The sequence below is a fragment of the Herpailurus yagouaroundi genome, unplaced genomic scaffold (assembly GCF_014898765.1).
Source record: "Herpailurus yagouaroundi ecotype Mexico unplaced genomic scaffold, PumYag 185, whole genome shotgun sequence".
Lineage (NCBI taxonomy): Eukaryota > Metazoa > Chordata > Mammalia > Carnivora > Felidae > Herpailurus > Herpailurus yagouaroundi.
In genome coordinates this window covers 120,166-139,397 of record NW_024412416.1, presented here as the reverse complement: position 1 = coordinate 139,397, position 19,232 = coordinate 120,166, and the positions used below count along the sequence as shown (strand labels likewise).

At 56.4% G+C, this 19,232-nt stretch overlaps 1 protein-coding gene across 2 annotated transcripts; it reads right to left on the bottom strand.

Annotated features, from left to right (window-relative positions):
* Window positions 1–1,914: 1,914 nt before the first annotated feature.
* On the bottom strand, window positions 1,915–17,902 carry CHRNB4 (cholinergic receptor nicotinic beta 4 subunit). Of its 2 annotated transcripts, XM_040493414.1 has the most exons (7): window positions 17,736–17,902; window positions 16,520–16,741; window positions 13,611–13,759; window positions 7,497–7,541; window positions 7,285–7,394; window positions 5,574–6,522; window positions 1,915–2,721 (listed from the first exon to the last, which is right to left on the bottom strand). In XM_040493414.1, the coding sequence occupies exons 4-7, from the start codon at window positions 7,521–7,523 to the stop codon at window positions 2,581–2,583; spliced, it is 1,227 nt and encodes a 408-aa protein (XP_040349348.1). In that variant the 5' UTR covers window positions 7,524–7,541; window positions 13,611–13,759; window positions 16,520–16,741; window positions 17,736–17,902; the 3' UTR covers window positions 1,915–2,580. The 2 variants fall into 2 exon arrangements, with proteins under 2 accessions (XP_040349348.1, XP_040349347.1); XM_040493413.1 differs by lacking the exon at window positions 16,520–16,741.
* Window positions 17,903–19,232: the final 1,330 nt, after the last annotated feature.

The window sequence follows — 19,232 nt, the reverse complement described above, 5'->3', positions numbered from 1 at the left end:
CGGTCCGCCTCCCGCGGGGTCGCGCCCCCACCCCCTCCCGCAGCTGCGCGCGGACACGCCCTCCGAACGAGGCCTCCGCGCTCCGACGCCGCGCTCAGTAAGTGCCAGGTGTATTGGGTGCGATCCTGGGGTTCGTGTTTCGTCGGTAGTTTAGGAGGGGGAGGGGGCGTCGGAAGCAGTGTCGGCCCTGAGTTGGTAATAGCGGAGGGTCGACGCGGAGCACCTGCGGGTTCTTAGGCCACGCTGCTTTCGAATACGTTTGCAATGTTCCTTGATGAACGGTAAAGAGAAAGGAGAGAGACACACACACAAAAATGAGGCTTCGAAATGGAGCCGTCAGAGCGGCACCTGCGCTCCCGCCCCGCTCCCTGCAGAGCCTCCTTCTCCGCGTCTACACTGCGCGGGGGCTTGCAGAGCCTCCTCCGTGTCGACACTGCGCTGCCCCAGGGCTTGCGGTGAGCAGGCCTCCGGACCCCCCAGGCCTCCGGACCACCCCCCAGGGCCGGACCACCTCCGGCACCTGCAGGTGAGTCCAGAATGGGTTGCTTACCCACATTAAAACCAAACAAAAGGAGACATCCTACGGGACTCAATATAAGAATTGGGGCCAATGTCTGAGGCCCCCATTTGGAGCGTTCTCATTCTCTGGGCAAAGTCCCCTTCGTTTGGAAAAGATTGCAAATCAGATATACAACCAGGGATTTGTACCCAGTAGATATAAAGAGCCCTCAAAACTCAGAAGTAAGAATAGATAGGTATGAGGGTCTTGGTGGGGGTGCAGATGTTCTAAAACTGGATTAGGTGATCAACTTACTGAAACTCATTGAATTGCACACTTAAAATGTGCAAATTTTGTAATATGTACGTTATACCTTAATAAAGTTGTTTTTAAAATCTCAACACTAAAATAACTAAAGCCCATAAGCAAAAAAAGAATTGGACACTTCACCAAAGAGGATATACATAGGCTAAATAAATAAAATAGATCACGTGAAAAGCTGTTCAGTATCAGCCATCAGGGAAAAGCAAACGGAAACCTGGCTGATGCACCAGTGTGCAGCCACTGCGATGGCGAATAAATCAAAACGGAGGGCAGACCAGGGTCCAGAGAAGCCGTCTCTCTCACACCTTGCTGGTGGGGATGCCAACTGGCGCGGCTGCTCCAGAAGGTAGTGTGACAGAGCGACAGTTAGACGTACGTCCCCATATAACCCAGCGATCACACTCCTGGGTGTTTATCTTGAGGAATGAGAACGCCGCTTCACACAAACTCCCACACGTGTGAATGTTTATAGCGGCTCTTTTCGCAGTTGCCAAAAGCTGGTGCTTCGGCCCTCACGGGACGGAGTGAGTGCTGCTCCGCAAGACGAAGGGACAAACCCTTGCTACCCTCAGCAGCATGGTTGAGTCTCAAAGAGGCCATGATGCCGAGGGACAGAAGCCGCTTACTCTCTAGAGGTTACACACGTATGACTCATCGGAATGGCATTCTCGGAAGGACCAAGCCCCAGGGATGGAGAGGCGTCAGTGGTCGCTAGGGGCTTGGCAGGGAGGGAGGCGTCTGGGTGATGGGGCCCTCCTGCGTCCTGATTACACGAATCTACACACGTGTTAGCATTCAGAGAACGATACATAGAAAGTCACTTTTATTATGTAATTTAAGAAATGGAATCTTTAAAAGTCCTCCTCTATTCCACGGATACTTTAAGAGCCTGTCACGTGCCAGGCACTGGGCAAAAGCAGTATGTGGAAGGACCAGTCAGAGCATCTGGGAGCGAGACCCCTGAACCTGGCCTTGATAGAAAGCGGAACGTGACCAGAGCTGTGGGGAGGGCCATTGTTTCAGGAGGGGAGCCAGGGGTGGCTGCTCAGGGGAGGGGCATCGGAGCTTGAAGGAGGAATAGGAGTCATCCATTCACTCAACAGACATTTATTAAGCACCTGCTGCGTGCGGAGCCGCGTCCGAGGCCCCGGGGATGGTGCACGCAAACGAAGGTCTAGGTTCCTGCTCTGACAGAGCTCATGTTCTAGCGGGTGACGTGTGGACAATGAGCTGAGGACGGCTCGAGGCACCTGGGGTGACTGGGGCACAAAGGGTGGAACGGAGCAGAGCCCTGGACGGTGCAGCCACCGCCGGAGCTTGGGAGGCACCGGGGGAGGAAGGTCTGGGTAGAAGGTCCAGCAAATGCAAGGGCTTTGAGCCGGGAGGGTCTGAGAGAAGACCAGCGAGCCTCGCGGGCTGGGGGAGTGGAGGGTGATGGGGGGGGGTGGAGAAGTGGGCGGGATATGGCAAGATTCCTGGTACACAGCGGGTCCTCATGCCCCGCGCGCGGGGATGGAGCCTGGCCGAGCTCCTTCTGCCGCACTTTGCTGGGGCTCCTCCAAGGCCTTCGGAGAGGACAGTCCAGGGCTCCCATCTGTCCTCCCCCGGCCGTGGCTGTTTGAAGGGGCTGATGGCTGATGGACTCAGGTACTTGGCGCCTCCTCAGCCGTCACTCAGGAGGAAGCAGGAAACTGCCCACGTGGCCGCTCGTGTCATCTCACCCCACGACCCCGGGGCCCCGGGGCACGCAGGGCAGCTTAGGGCCCCTCAGAAGGTGTGTGGGTCTGGAAGAGGGGAGGTAGGAAGAGCCCCACTGTGCCGAGCACACACACAACCACAAAGACCCACAGGAACAGCCGGTCCACCACCATGGCCACGTACTTCCAGTCCTCAACGACCTGTGGGCAGACAGAGGGGCTGGTTACAGGTGCCCAGACCTCCCTGCTTCCACTCCTTCGTTCAAGTTGGGCCCTCACTATCGGGCAAGGCCGGGCGGCGGCCCGGCAGCGGGAGTCACCTCTGTGCCTCTCAGGTCCTCAATCCCCTCCCCCCAGCATGGCAGGGCCCCCGACTGTCCAGGAAGCCTGGGCTAGAAAGGTTATTAATACCACACGTTGTGACTCGAGAGCCCAAGTCTGTTGTAAATAAGAGGGACGCGGCCCGGGAACGCAAGGCCCCCTCTCTTGTGTTCACCCTGAGCTGTGTGGGGGGCAGGACCCCTGGATGCCCTGCTGCTTAATCTGCTCACTAGTTCCTGTGACTGGGGCCCAGCCTCCGCCTCCACTGAATCTCCTCAGGCCGCTGTGGGGTGTGGGGCCTGCTGTGAACCCTGCCGGCCTCCAGAGGCACCGCCACCTTTGCCTAGGGGACCCGGGGCCTGCTCTGTCCCCCCGGAACGCCCCCCTCCCCCCGGCCCCAGGCTCACAGCTTGCCCGTGTGGCCGCTCGGCCTGTCTTCCCTGCTGGAAAGCGGCCTGATCAGAACCCAGCAGAGGCTCTGGGATTGGAAATGTGGGCAGCAGCGGACAAGCTGACGCCAGTGACCCAGTTTGTCCGGGTGCCTCAGGGGTGTGCGTCTACCCTGCAGAACAGTCCTGTGTCAGGCAGCCCCCACACCCCAGCCACGCTCACGCCGCCTGTCCCCAACAGCAGCGGCTCTCCAGGCGCGCTCTCTCTGGCTTTCTTGGGTTTCGTTTTGACAGCCCTAATTTCGGATGACTTCTTTTTCAGTGTGTGCGTGTTTTCCCCTCTTTTTATATTTGTGTGCTATTTATAGTGACCAGTTGGTCACCAGGCGGGTAGGAGTGCTGAGCACGAGGTGTGCAGCCTGGGCCGGCTTTGGGGTGGCCGTGCTCGGGGCGGGGGGGGGGAGAAAGCCCAGCATGAGAACGTGGACCACCCAGGAAGTGCACGTGTGCTCAGTGCAGGGAAGGGAAGTTGAAGGACGTCAGAAAGATCTGCATGCGGAGCCTGGCTCCGCCTGTGCCGGCTGTGTGACCCTGGGCAAGTCAGTGAGCCTCTCTGAACCCGGCTTTCCCCCTTGTGAAATGAGGTTGGAGTACGTGCCACTTCCAAGGGATCCTGTCAGGTCCTGGCAGGGCCCCTCGTGTGTGCTTGCAGCTCAGTGACCCGCGATGATGATGGGGGGGGGTCCTGCCTGGCTGCTCCCCACAAGAGGCTTTTAATTAATTGAATTAGAAATGGCCAGAGGGCCCTGAGTGTCACAGGGGTGGCGAGACCTTCAGAAGAGAGCACTCAGGGCGGGTGCACGGGAGACCAGTGCTGCTTGACTTGCACGTACACCGGGATCTCTGGGGGTCTGCTTTAAAATGCCGGCTCCGGGTGCCTCCCGCACAGGCCCTGGCTCACTCAGAGCGTGGCTCCGGGTGGGGGGTGGCCCCGAATTGTGAAAAGTCACCCAGAGGTTCTCACTTAGCCAGCAGGGACCCATGCTGTGTATTAACATCTGGGACCCAATAAATCAGGTGATGCTGAGCCACCCAGTGGTCTTAAAGGAAGCACGATCAAATTAATTTTTGAGGAGGTGAAATCTGATGCTCCTCTGGAGCTTTAGGCACCGGGCTGTGTGCCTCGTGGCCTCGTGGGATCCGGTGAACACGCAGCTCCGTGTCAGCGGGGCCGGGGCTGCGTTTCTCACGCCCAGGACCCCAGGCCGAGCCGCTCGCGCTCACGTCCCGCTTTCTGTTGCTTACGATTCTCTCCTTTCTGTTTCACAGTGTGATTTTGGAGTTTTCCCGGCCTGCTCCTGTCTCCTCGTGCTACTGGAGACCAGCGTGTCCCTTGAGCGTGCGGCCAGTGGGAGGTGAGACTAGGATGTGCCCTCTGTGTTTGTGCAGCCGTGTGCCTGTTGTACAGACCTGTTTAGAGCCTGGTCTGAGAAGGTGTTGAAGTGAGAATGTTCCCAGCACCGTGGGATGTGTGGGGATGTGTGACAACCTCCAGCCGTCGCCATCGCGTTCTGCGTTCGGTTGTCACAGGGTCATCCTGTGAAGTGTCGTCTGTTCAGAGCAATCACTTGAGACGCCTACGCTTTAGCGCCTGTTGCTTTGTCCTGTGAAAGTCAACTTCACCTCCTTTTAAAATCTGTAACCGTCATCGCCCTACCTGACATCGTTACATTATTGACGTAGCGATGATAACGTTCTAATCGATGTTTCTGTACTCCTGAAAGCCCTCGTGTTTGTAGGGGTTCTGGGCAAGCCGGACGAGGATGGGAGCCGGTGCCCTTGGTGTCCGTCCCGCCCTCGTCCCTAAGGGGCTGACTTGGGGCTCCTGCCTCTCCTCTGTCCTGGGGCTTTCTCCGGCACGGGGCTGCTGGCTGCACAGCCTGGAAGCGATGGGGAGTTGATGCCCCGGGGCCACCCTCAGCCCTAGGGGTGGGTGCCGATGCCCCCTCAGAGGGCCTCCCGTGGACTGAGCCCCCAGAGCCCGGGGCAGTAACCAGTGACCGGCCCGCCCTCCGCAGTCTCTCTCCTCCTCACTGTGCTTCCTGAGCTCACTTCTCAGGTAATGTGTGTCCAGGCCCTCACCTCAGTGTCTGCTTTTGGGGACCCCGAAACAAAAAGGGAGCCCTGGTACTTCCTTCCTCTTTCCCAACGCACGGAGCTGTGATAAAACTCAGGCCAGTTTGGGACTCCGTACTCCAGCCCAGAGATGGGGTTCTCGTCCCCTGTGAGTGCGCTGCGGGGAGTGGGGAACCGGCGGGGACAGGGACCGGGCTAGGGACTTACACTCTGGTCTCGGTCATCGCTCTTCATATGCTGGGCAATAAAGCTGACGCCCTCCAAGGCCTCCTGCACATCCTGCTGGAACCTCCCGGAAGACCTTGGCCGGAAATCCTGGAGGCCTGCGGTGCGGGAGCCCGAGCCGCCCGGGGACTGGGGAGCCGCAGAGCACGTGGAGCTCCCGCAGAGGCTGGAGGTGCTGGCGGCCTCGAGCCTGGTCAGGCGAAGCTGGCCGGGCCGGGGGGCCCTCGCAGGGCTGCTGTCCGGGCGCTTCATGAACAGGACGGTGGGCAGCTGGTGTAGGAAGCAGCGGCGGACCCAGGGCGCCATGGTGTGGGTGCCGGGCGAGCGGTGGTGCACGTTGAGCACGCACACGCTGGTGACGATGGAGAAGGTGACCAGCACCATGGTGAACATGAGGTACTTGCCGATGAGCGGCACGTCCAGCGAGGTGGGCGGCACGATCTTGGAGATGAGCAGCAGGAAGACGGTGAGCGCCAGCAGCACGGAGATGCACAGCGTCATCTTCTCGCCGCAGTCGGACGGCAGGTAGAAGACGAGGATGGCCAGCGAGGTGATGAGCACGCAGGGGACGATGAGGTTGATGGTGTAGAAGAGGGGCTTGCGCTTGATGATGAAGTCGTAGGTGACGTCCACGTAGCTGGGGTCCCGCGGGTTCACCGTCCTTCGCCCCGGCAGCGCCACGATGTCCCACTCGCCGCTGGGGGTGAAGTCGTCCATGCTGGCCGTGGGCGACTTGAGAACCATGTCGATCTCCGTGTGGTCGTAGGTCCAGGAACGGAACTTGAGGGTGCAGTTCTGCTGGTCGAAGGGGAAGTGCTTCACCTCGATCTTGCAGGCGCTCTTGTAGATGGCGGGCGGCAGCCAGAAGACGCTGCCGTTGGAGCGGACCACCACGTTGGTGTAGAGGGACACCTCGTAGGTCCCGTCGGCGCTAGAGGCGTGGACAGGAGAACGGCGTGAAGTCCGCAGGCCTGGCCTTCTCTCAGAACTCGCCCACAGGCCCTGAGGATCGTTTCTCACCGGTCATCCTTCCTGCCAGCCTCTGGTGCCCTCACCGAAGAGGCCGCCTTCCAGAAGGTCCTCCCCACCCCACCCCCACCCCCGTCACTCCCCACCCCGGCTGGGGTCTTCACGTGCATGAGCTGAGTGAGCCTCACAGCAAGGAGCTGGGGTTTGTGGTTACCCCATTTTACAGATGGGAAAACCGAGGCTCAGGGAAGCGAAGTGAGACTACCAGCTAGGATCCCAACTCAGGTCTGTTGTCCCCAGACCACAAACATGTTTCGTGCTTCCACTGGTAACACTGACCTCACAAGAGTCTCTTGCTCCCTGTACGCTATTTACTCATCGTCAGCCAATGCTACCAATGCCCAACGTTGACAAAGCAACTGAGGGTCAACGAGACAGTATGGAGGGCAGGAAGAGCCCCGGGGTGGGGTGCAGATGCCAGCCCTGGCCCCCCAGCTGTGCTGGATGAGCGAGCGAGGCCCTCCCCTGCTCTGGGCCTCCAATTCCCCGCTGGGGACAGAGGGTGCCGGCTCTGCTCATTCTAATTCCTCTTCCAGCCTCACAGCCTAGAGGAGCGAGGAAAGCACAGCTGAGGCCCGGGGCTGACTCACGACCTGCCGACCCCCAGAGGCTGGGGCTGCTGCCCCGGCCTGGCCCTCGCCGCCTCGGCAACCCTGCCACTCACTTGTTGTAAAGCACAATGTCAGGCAGCCAGATGCGCTTTGCAGGGATCCTCAGGATGTTCACGCCTTCGTAGTGGGAGCTGTTCCAGGCCAGGCGGTAGTCGGTCCACTCCTGGGCAGGCAGGCAAGGCCCTGTCACTTGGAGGTCCGGAGCCACCGAGGGGCGGCCCTGGAGGAAACGCCCCCCGCGCTGCGGGGCCTGGAGGACACTTACCTGTTTCAGCCAGACGTTGGTGGTCATGATCTGTTCCCGCTCATTCTGGGGAGGGAAACGGGGCTATGAGTTCGCCGGTAGGGGCCTCACGCTCGCTCCAGGGCTGTGTGAGCTCCCCCCCCCCCCCACCAGCCTTACCACCTCTCGGGTGGCTCAGAAGGGTTTCACACCCAGCGCGTCTGAGACAAAGCTTGTGACGGTCACCCAGATCCGGTCGTCCACTGGCATTGCCTTCCCCGTGAATGGCACCCCCAGCCATGACCCCCACAAGCCAGACTGGTCTGCTTCTTCCTGTCTTGGCTGCCACCACCATCTGTCACCTGGACTACTCTAGTGGCCTCCCTCTGGTCCTCCTGCTCTGCCCCAGCCTGCCTTTAGCCTCTACTCAGCAGCCGGGGCTATCCTTTTTATTCTTATTGTTATTCTTCTTTAAGTAGGCCTCACGCCCAGCATGGAGCCCAACGCGGGGCTTGAACTCATGGCCCCGAGACTACAACCTGAGCAGAGATCAAGAGTCGGACACTTAACTGAGTGAGCCACCCAGGTGCCCCCAGGGTGATGCTTTTAAAAGGTTCTTCTCAACGTCTCAGACTGTTGCTCCACTGAAACCCCACACTCCCTCCCATCCCACGCAAAGTAAAAGCCAACGTCCTGCTCAGGGCCCCATGGCCCTGCTCCGTCTGCCTCCCCGCCCTCCTCCCTCAGCTCTAGAACCTCATGCCTTCCCATCTGCTCATTCTGCTTAGCTTCTTTCTTTGCTCCTGCTGTTCCCTCCTTCTGGAAACCCAGGCAGCTAATGTCCTCACTTTCTTCAGGTCCTCCCTGACCTTCCTGCACAACACAGAACCTTGTCTCTCTCCCTCTTACCCTGCTTTATTTTTCTTCATGGCTCTGGACACCATGGCTGCTGGATGCCATCTATGTGTGTGCTCTCTGCCATAGAATTTAAGTTCCTTGAGGACAGAGGGCACCTGGAGGGCTGCCTGGGATGTGTCAGATACTTGGTGAATATTTTCTGAAGGGCATAAGAGTCCTACCACAATAATTCAGACCACCATAATCCATCTCTCACCTAGACCACCGTAAGACCCTCCCAAGTAGTCTGTGTCTATTCTGCACCCCGCACTCCCAACATCCATCCTCCCTGTGTAGCCAGGTAAACTTTCCCTCTCAATCCTGTCCCTGCTCGAGTCACTTCTGTGGCTTCTTTCACATACATACATAATAAGAATCTAACTCCTCCAGAGGGTCTGCAAGGCCTTGCCAACTGTCTCAGCCCCGTTTCACCTCCCCATGCCCCTTTATTCTGTGCCCTGCCCACCCCCTGGCCTTCCTTCCCCCTGTGAATGTGTTTACAGTCTATACCATTTTCCCTGCCTTCTCTTCACCAAGATAACTTCTAGCACCTTGATCTCAGCTTGGGAGTCACTTCCGCAAAGAGCCTTTCCTGAACCCCCACCTGGGTAAAGATATATCAGTAGGATGAGTTTCAACTGTGACTAACAGAGACCCAGGGTAACACTGGCTTAGAGAGAGTTTACAGTTTGGACATATATAGTGGTTTTGCTCTACAGAATCCTTAGATACCCATGTTCCTTCCAACTCTCTTCTCTACCACACCTAGAGTGCATGGTCCAGGCATGGTCCAGTGCATGGCTGCTAGAGCTCCAACCATTGTGTCCACATTGCAGAAGTGGGAAGAAGCAAGAGAAGGATGCGTGCCAGTTGTCTTGTTTTACTTAGAGTATTTAGACCATTTACGTTTAATGTAGTGCTGATTATATTTGGGTTTAAACCTACCATCTATTTCCTGTACATTCCCTTTTCTTTTTCTTGCTGTATTTTTTTTTCTTGCTGTATTTTAATTATTTTATTATGCCATTTTCTCTGTATATTAACATGACTCTTATTTTTTTTTTAATTTTGTATATGTTTTTATTTATTTTTGAGAGAAAGAGAGACAGAGTGCGAGCAGGGGAGGGGCAGAGAGAGAGGGAGACACAGAATCCTAGGCAGGCTCCAGGCTCTGAGCTGTTGGCACACAGCCTGACGTGGGGCTCGAACTCATGAACCACAAGATCCTGACCTGAGCCGAAGTCGGACGCTCAACCAACTGAGCCACCCAGGCACTCCATGACTCTTAGTAGTTACCCTGGTGACTACAATACACATATACCTGATGTGTTAGAATCTAATATAGATTAGTGATTACCACTTCCAGAACAGGGGCAAGAACTTTAGAACATTTCAGCTCCATCTGTCCCCTTCTGACTTGTGGGTTAATGTTGTCATTATTTAATTTCTGTATTTAATTACAACCTTGTGAGTTATTGTTTTATACTGTCAATATTAATTTAAATTCTCCCATACATTTACACTTTCTGCTGTGCTCATCCTTTCCTACATTTCTGTGTTTCCTTCTGGGGTCATTTTCCTTTATGGTTAATGCCTCCTTTATATTGGGTCTTCTTATGTTAAATTCTCTATTTTTTGCTCAGAAAACATCTTTACTTAACCCTCATTTTTGAAGTTCTTACTGGGTATCCACTTCTAGGCATGCTGGTTTGTTTCTTGCAACACTTGTAAGATGTCATTCAGTTTCCTGGCTTCCGATTTTATCTGTGGGTGCTATTACTGCCCCCACCCTGCCCCCATCCTCCCTGCGGGGACCACTTTTATGTTTCTCTCTTTGTCTTTGGTTGTTGGGAGTTGGAGTAAGATGAACCTGGGCATGGTTTTCTTTACATTTATCCCTCATGGGGTTCACAGAGACTCTTGAATCTGTAGCCTCATGTCCTTGGCCAGTTTTGGAAAATTCTGCCAGCGTCACTCACACACTGTTTCTGTCTTATTCTTTATTTTCACTTCTCCTGTAACTCCAAATACATGTGACAGAACTGACCCTTTTTTCGTGTACTACATTATATTCTTTTCTGTGTTTTCCATCCTTTTTTTCTGTCATTTGTTGATTTATTTGCTATTTGCCTCTCCTCCAGTTCATTAACCTTCTCCTGTGCTACATTACCAATCTGCTATTAAACTCATCCAATGGGGGTGCCTGGCTCTCAGTCGGTGGAGTGTGCGACTCCTGATCTTGGAGTTGTAAGTTTCAGATTAAGTAATTCTACACGTTGGGTGTAGAGATTACTGAAAGATAACAAAATCTTTAAGAAAAAAAAAAAACCACGTAATGAATTTTAAATTCTCCATATTATAATTTTCTTGAAGGTATAAGTATTATTTTCCTTTTAAGAATATTTATTTACTTAGAAAAATGAACCTATTATTAAATTTCTTTATTATTTATTTTTAATAGTGGTAAAATACACATAACATAAAATTTGCTGTGCTAATGGGAGTTGTTTTAAAGTCTGTGCCTGATCAGCCCAATATCTGGATCGTCTGTGGGTCTGTTTCCATTCTTTTTTCTGTCTTTTCTTATTTCATCTTGTCTTTTTGTGTACCTGGTCCATTTTTATCTGACTTTATATGCCTCCAGGGAGTACTGACTTTGGCTTATTGGCAGGCAGTTACAGGAGGAGTAGATCATCTTAATCTAGTTTGTGACTGAGCTGGTTCAAAGCAGGGTTAGTTTTCGCGAGGTCTGGTCTATTTTTGATTCATTTGTACTCTTATGGGTGGTCTTTGCAGGGTCTCCACCAAGGCCTCATCTCCCCATCTCATGGGGCTCAAACTCTGGCATGTGTCCCCCAGCCCTGTGAGAGCACCAGACATTCAGCTTGGCTTCCAACCTCTTAGCCCCTCAGCCCTGGGCTGTTTACCGCTCTTCGTATGTGGGGAAAAGTACCAGAGACCGAAGGGTCACCTCCCAGAACCTGGTTCCTCAAGTCCTGGCTGAGCTCTCAAGAACTTCAGACGGTTTTTTGCAGGGGGAGGCATTTTTGTACAGCTTTTCTAGTTGTTCTCATGGACAAGGTGTCTTTTAAAACATTTTTGTTTGAAGTTGAGGCATAATTTACACACCGTGAAACGCACAGGTCTTAAGTGTACAGTGTGATGACTTTTAACAAACCTATTACCCACACAGCCCGTCTCCTTTCAAGACGTATCACTCAGAAAGTTGTCGTGGACCTCTTCCTGTCCCTCACTCCCGTTCACTCCCCAGTGGCTGCTGAACACACCTGAGGATACCAGCTCAAGACCCCGGCCACCCCAGGGAGCTGCTGCTGAGGACCTGCCCGCCTCACCCAACACATACTCCTTGCTTTCCCTCTAGAAACTGCCGTCTTTAAACTGGTCGTGCCCATAATCCTCCCTCCTCGAAAGCCAGACCCTGGAATACAGAAGGTAAAACCCCTGGAACTGAATATTCGTTCTATGCACAGCTTTCGGGGTGATAACAGCACACAGGGGGACACTCCCAGGCGTAGGGCTGGAGGCTGTGTCCCCTCCTTCTGGTAACTTCTGTTATGTCACAGGGCCCACGGAGTAGATCTGGCAGGGGGCAGCCTTAGCCTGGAGGCATGACCAGAGCCACCTGCCTGCTTCCCCTAACCAGGGCAACAGCTGCAAGGTGGCAGCTGGGCTCACCCCATTAAGCAAAAAGCCCTTGGCTGGACAGTAACAGACACCAGCCTGGGCCTGGCCTGAAGCCCTTATTCTCTTCAGTCGGCCTGCGGAGGGAGGAAGGACAGAGAGGCTTTCTGTCCTTCCCCCGTTCTCGGGCTGTGCTTCCTCCCAGGGCTCTGCTTGGAGGGGCCGGGTGTGTGGGGGCCGGTTGTGCTCGGGAGAGAGAAGGCAGCCACCTGTCCCCAGGAGGTTCAGCCCCTCGATTGATTATCTCCTTCCCATGACCGGACACAGCGCCTTACAATGCTCCCCTCAGAGCTACTGCTCGGGACAGGGTCCAAGCCCGTGGGTGGGGACGCGGGAAGGGCCACACAGGGAAGGTTCACTGTGGACCATGGTTCCTTTGGACACCCCCAGCTCAGAGGCCAGGGAGGGGAAGGGGAGCTCCCTGATACCTCAGCCTCCTCAGCACCCCTACGCCTGCCCCACACCCACACATCAAGAGCTGACAACCTACTTGTGAACTCTGCAACCCGTTCCTCCTTTCCAGGGCTGCACAGCTGCCTTCCTCTGTCCGGACTCTCGCCCACTTGGCTGGGCCCATACAGCAGCTGGTCCTGTCCAACCTGGGCCTCTGCAGGCAGTTCCCACAGCCCAGCTCCCACCTCCCCCAACAAGTGGGGGAATGTGAGGTCATCTATTGAACAGGCCAGGGGGGGCGATAATGGGGTAGAGCTTCAAGGACGAGGAGGAGTTTCTGGCCGTGCTGGAGGCCCGTCTGCTAATGGCAAGCCCGTTGGCTGTCTACCCAACGGTCGTTCCCCCTCCACATGTCCTTTGTTAACAAAACCATGACTTTGTTAGATGTTGGACACTCATGAGCTTCACGGACCCTTCTGCAGCCTCCTTGCCATGTATCCACAAGTCTTAGCCAACTCTGGGTGAGGCCCAGGCATGAGCTGTAGCCCCGGGTGCCTCCAGGGCAGGTCTCTGGGACTGTTTTCCTCAGACTGAAAACGACACCCAAGAAAGGATCCACCACAGATGTTATCATGTGAGGATCTTCTGTTTGGAGCGGTGGCCACAATCTTACAATCACAGGGGAGAAACAGAATCACAGAATCCTGCCGTCACGGACAGCAGCCTCGGGTTCTGACACTGACATTGACACCATCGGCCTGCTCTTTTCTTGGGTTGTCCTTACTGTTTTAGCCACTTGTACTCGGATGTCCTGTGACTGGGGAGTTAAGGCACTGTCATCAATATAGAGATCATGGGCTAGCAGGTGGCTCCAAGCTGTGGACTAGTGTGCACAGACCGGCAGGGCACGCCCAGCAGAAAGAACACACACAAAGGCACAGACCGGAACAAAAAAGTCATGACTTAGAGGCAGTCGGGACCTTCTGAGTTTAGGCAGATTCCTTAATTTATGCATGTGGAATAGGAGCGGATGAATAATCTGAGCTTGTCTACGAGTCTGGGAAAGCTGGAGGTGAAACCCTGCGCCCTCTGGCTCGGCTCTGCCCCCCGCCCCCCTCCTGTGCCTGGAGCCGGGGCTGCGGAGCCATCGCTGTGGGCACCTACCACGCTGATGAGCTGGGCCAGGGAGAGCTGGAGCTGGATGGAGATGAGCTGGGCAGAGCTGGTGGCCGGGCGGATCAGGTTATTGTAGCGGGTCTTGTTCAGAAGGTCGTCCACGAGCTTCTCCTCTGCATTGGCCACCCGGCAGTCCCCTGGGAACACACACACACACACACACACACACACACACACACACAGTCAGCCCTGCTGGGCCTGAGCGTGCTGATGCCTGTCCTGGCGGTGAAGGGGCCAGCTCTGGGCCAGGGCGGGCAGGTGCCCTCCGGGCTGGCCAAAGCAGCAAGGTGCTAGCAGGCCCGCCCCTCCACGGGACCCCGTGCATCCAAGGTGGAGCTCAGCTCTGTCCCCCGTGAGCTGCCTCTTCTTCTCCCACCTCCCTCTGGGATGAATGGCAGCCCGCACGCAGATGGGTAGTCCAGAAACTGGGTGCCTCCAAGCGTCCATCCTCCCCGCCCGCCCCTCCTGTCTTGTGCCAGGTACCGTGTTACGTGCCTCGGTAACAGCAAGCAGAAAACCAGAAATGACTCCCGCCTCAGCTTCCCGCGCAGTGGAGGGGAGATGTTACTATGGGCTCTATGTGCAGAGTGTGGTGGACGGTGGTGCCTTCACAAGGAGAGAGCAGGGCTGACTACGGGATATTTCCTGAGTCCAGACCTTCAGGGTGCAAAGTGCCTTTAAAACAGCGAATGTCGGGGTCCCTTTGGCTCCTGGTCTGGAGCTTAAAGGAGAGGCCTGGGTTCAGAGCCGTAATTAAGACGCGGGGAATGCACCCTCCTGCAGGAAGCCTGGCCTATCCATGGGCCCCCCTGAGCCCCCGCGGCCCTAGATCTCTTGCCAAGCGGTATGTGGGTCTTTGTGCCAACTCCTTCACACGTCTGGGAGTGAAGGTGAGGTTCCAGGACTTGGTCTCGTTTACTGTGGCATCTGGGAGAATGTGTCAGCAATGGGCCGAGGTGGGGGTGGTGCCCTGGAAAGAGACTCTGAGGAAGGTCGAGGACACTGGAGCAGGAGACCAGCAGGGAAAGAGGAGGAGTTGTGCAGAGGAAGCAGAGTAGGGGCTGGAGGGCAGGTGGGAGGAGGACTGGGGAACAGGGAGGCGAAGGAGGTGGGAGTGAGGCTGCCAGGAGGGGCTGGGTCTCCTCAGGGTGGGATTCAGATTACATCCTTCCCTGCAGGGCGTGCTGGCTTTTTGCCAAATCCCTCCCTCTGGGTGGGGCCAGTGGGCCCGTGGTGTGAATTGCCCGCTAAGCAAGTCTGGGGTGGACTCCTGGGTGGGGGTTGGGCTGGACACGTGGCCTGGGGAGCAGCCACCACTCCAGTCTGCTCTGTGCACTTTCCAAGTCGCTGCCTATCTGGAGCACATGCAATATTTAGTGCCTCGTGAAAGATGCTCCCGGGTGCACCTGCTACCCGCCATCCCTCCCCCAGACTGCCTGGGGCTGTCCAGAGGGGGTCCTCTGGATGCTTGGCCTAGATTCTGAGCTCTGCCTCTCAAACCCTTGACCCCTCCCAGAGGCCAGCTGTTTGAATACCCTGGAAGCCAGTCTGTAGCCCCAGGCTAAAGCTCGGTCCCTCCCAGAGCCCCTCTTTAGTATGTATCTTTGGGCTGACCTGTCATTGCAGAAAGCTGGGGGGGGGGGGGGGCGGGCGGGTATCACTTGCTTAAGCCCATCTGGCATTTCTGAGGCAGTTCTGGGGTCAGAATCTGCAGCTCCAGGTCCTACAGCATGGGGACGCTGGAACCCACATCTCTGCAGCCCCAGGAGGCTGGTCCACCGGGTTCCTGACAGGCCAGCGCTGCTCTGTGGGCTGTGGGGGCTTGTACTCCAGCTCTGAGCCCAGTTGGGACATTCCGGCTGCTCCCCTTTGGGGCTGTGTTGCCTCCTGGACATTCAGCTGGCCTGAAAGACCCTCCCCAGTCTTGAGGATGGGCTAAAGGTTTTGAACACCTTAGAGCATTTAGTCCAATTCCCTGGTTCTCAACTGGGGAAACTAAGACCACGGAGGGGAAGCCCCAGCAAGTCAGAGGCAGAGCCAGGTCTCAGAGCCTCTTTCAGAGAAGGGGGCCTCCCTGCCCCCAGTGCCTTCTTTCCTGCCCTCGCTAACTCCCCCCAAAGGAGACTGCCCCTGCAGAGGCCCTATTAGTAACCAGAGCCGAGTGTGTGTTCATGCCCATGCCTGTGTTTGCGCTTGTATGTGTGAGTGTGTAGGAGGGGGTGGGAATGACCAGCAGGGCTGCTGTGGGCTGGACTGTACTCCCCAAAAGTCTGTGGGAGCCCAGAACAACACATATTTAGGTTTTCCACTCTGTTCTTTTCTGCCTCTGAGTTCAAAGGACAAGGGACTGACCTCTCAGCCCTACATGACAATGGTGGTCCAGAATGAGTGGAAGCCTCCAGGGCACCACTGGGGGGGGGGGTCACCTCCCAGCCCTGGGGCATACCCTGTTAACCAGAGAAGCCGCCACTAGAAGTCAGTCATGACCCAGTGATTCTGATGAGTCGAGGCCTGACCTGTCTCTGTCCAGGGCCTGGCCTTCCGAGGCCTTTCCTGGAAACACTGATCCAGAGCAGAAAGGGACTTAAAGTCTGAGAGGAAGCCGTAGCTAGAATTCCAGACTCTGTTGAATGTGTATACAGGTCGAAAAAGCATGATTTAAAAATCTAATATAGGAAAACTGAAAAGATAACACCTACCGTTTGGATACAAACTAGGGAAGGAAGAAAAGACCAACAGCATACCCTTGGCAAGTTGGCATCCAAAAGGCAGAGTGATTTTCAGTTTGGGGCGTGTGGTCTTAAGTGACGAAAGGAACAAGAGATTTGTATTTTTAAAACGTGGCCATAGATTTTTTAAAAAAAGATCGAAGTTTTTACCTTTTACAAAAAGCTCACCGTATATTATCAGTAGCTTCTCCAGTCATGTGTAAGAATCACCTGGATGCTTGTATAAAGGCAGGTTCCCTGCCTCCATTTCCAGAGATTCTGATGCTGTGAGGCTAGGGTGGGGCCCAAGAATCTGCACGGGGTAATTCTGATGCAGGTGGCCCCAGGACCATGCTTAAGAAGCAGCTGACACACCCGAGTCCTCAAGTATGTAGGCAAGGTGTATTATCCCTATAGAACAGATGGGGAAACTGAGGCCCAGAGAAGGGAATGGCATGGGATCACCCACCAAGTGGTGACGGAGCCCAGACAGACACATTGAGGGGCGACACCACCTTTGGCGAGAACTTCGTTTCCTTATAGGAGCTTGTGTGTCCTCTCCCCACCCCACCCCAGTGGGGTGTCTCTGTCCGAGAAAGGTGTAGTCCTGGTTTTCTAGGCTAACTAGGGCTCAGAGGACAAGCTTGGGTGGGGCGATAGGAGCTGAAAGAGTCGTTGGAACTCAGGTGGGGGAACTGAGGCCCAGAGAAGGCAGTCCAAATCATATCTGGACTCTGCCTGGGAAGGGCTGTTTGGGTCTCCCCTTCAGGCGTCAGAGACTGGAGAGGGCCCACTTTGCCAGCCTGACCCAGCCTGACCCTGTCCAATCCAAGCCAGCCCAGCCCCAAGGGTCGGTAACCAGGAACAGTGGTGTCTTAAAAGTGTGTTTCTTGGGAGACCCTCCCCGCAACTGCAAAACTGGAGATTTGGGGCAAGTCTGGAGATTTGGGCAAGTCCCTTCCCGCCTGGGCTGAGTTTCCCCGATCTCTACCCTAACGGCAGGGAGCCCCTCTCAAGGCCGAGCAGCGGGGTGTGCTCCCCGGCGTCTACACCTGGCAGGCGACGAGCCTGCTGGGACCTGAAATCGGTGGCCCGCAGCCTCCCCTCGCGCTGGTGCAGGGCCCGTGCCACTCGGTCCCGGCTCAGCCCAAAGGTACTCGCCGCGGAGGCTGCCCGGGCAGGTGCACAACCCCCCCCCTCCCCCCACCCCGCCCCGCCCCAAACCTCACAGACCCACCGCCCTGGCCCGCCCCCGAGGCCTCGGCCAGTGGGCTCACCCCGCCCGGGCTCCCGTCCGGCCGGGACGACCTCCGGCCGCTCCCCCGGGCGCCGGCACCCTCCCCTTCCTCCCACCTGTGGCCGGAGGACCCGGGCGCCCCTCCCTCCTTTCCCGAAAAAGACTCACCGCGCCGGCAAAGGGCAACCAGGGAGAAAAGGACCAGGGGCTGCGCACTCCTCATGGCGGGCGGGGGCCGAGAGGCAGCCTCGGCGAGCCCAGCTGTCGGACCACCCGGGCGCGGGAGAGCCGCGAGCAGCCAGGGAGCGCGGGTGCCGGCCTCGGAGTCTGACGGCGCCGCCGGCGGGCACTAGGACCCAGCGGAGAGCCCGGCCGAGCCCCGCCCACCCGGGAGGGGCGGGGCCGGCTCGCGCTCCGGGACCTGCGGCCGCGGGTGGTCGCCCCCAGCCGGTTCCCCCCCAGCCGGCTCCCCGCAGCGCCAGCGGCGTAGCCTTCCCCGCGCGAGGCGGGTCGGACTCCGCCCGCCCCGCTCGTGCGGTGGGGAGACCAGGGGACGTTTGCGCGGGGTCCCTGCGTTGTTGGGGAATGTGGTTGTGGTCCAGGAGGGTCCTACCCCTGGGGTTCGCCGGAAGGAAGGAGCGTTGCAGGGAGTAGAGAGTGAGCTGGCGGGAGTGGGGCTCAGCTCTCTGCAGACGGGGGCGGGGGGAGGAAAGGGGCGCTCAGGAAAAGTGTGTGCCGTTGGGGAGGGTGAAATAGCTCAGGGCCCCCTGACCTAGCTTGGGGAGCTGGGAAAGCCCCGGGTGGGCTGCCTGTGTCCCCTCCCCTTCCCGCCGAGGCAGCTCAGGTGACTCAAGGGGGCAAACACTCTCTCCTCCTGCCTGGTGGTCCTCATCAGGTGTTGGGATCCTTCCTGGGGGTTCGGGACTTCACGGGGACAGGCATGACCACCAGGGCAGCCAACCCTACCTGTGGACTTGGCCAGAATTGGTGCCTGAGTCCGGGATCTAAAAGGGCCTCGGGTGATTCCTGTAGCCCGTGGCCCACCCTGGCCCCCAGCCCTCCACTGTCTCACTACCCCCACCTTCTTGTGTGTCCATCTAGATCACTTTCTACAGAAAATCCTCGCAGCCAAATCCTTGTCTCAGGGCCGGCATCTAGGGGAACCCAAATGAATCCATTTTTAAGCAATAAAGGTGACATGGGGGCCATGAGTAATGGAGCTTATTAAGACGCAGTTAGTAGTTAGATACAACGCCACAGAAGTGAAGACAGTGAAGTGTTGTCAAGGGCATGAACAAATAGACCACGGAAAGAGAGTGAGAACACAGCAATGGACCCAGGACACGTGGACACTTGAAATGGACAGGGGTTGCCTTGTAGATCAGTGGGGAAGGATGGAATCATCGTGAACAGTATTGGGACAGGGGATTATCCACGTGAAAAGTAAATACAGTTAGATCCCTAGCTCACATCATATCAAAGATAAATGGCCAGGTTGTTTAAAGATCTAGCTGTGAAATGAAAAACTAAAAACTTTTAGAAGGGAACATGGTCCTGTGTGTGATGGTGAAAAGTTGGGAGCCTCTGGAATGTTCATCTGTAGGAACATGGAGGCATGAACTGTGGGATATTCATACATTAGAATAGGACCTAGAGCCCAGGCTG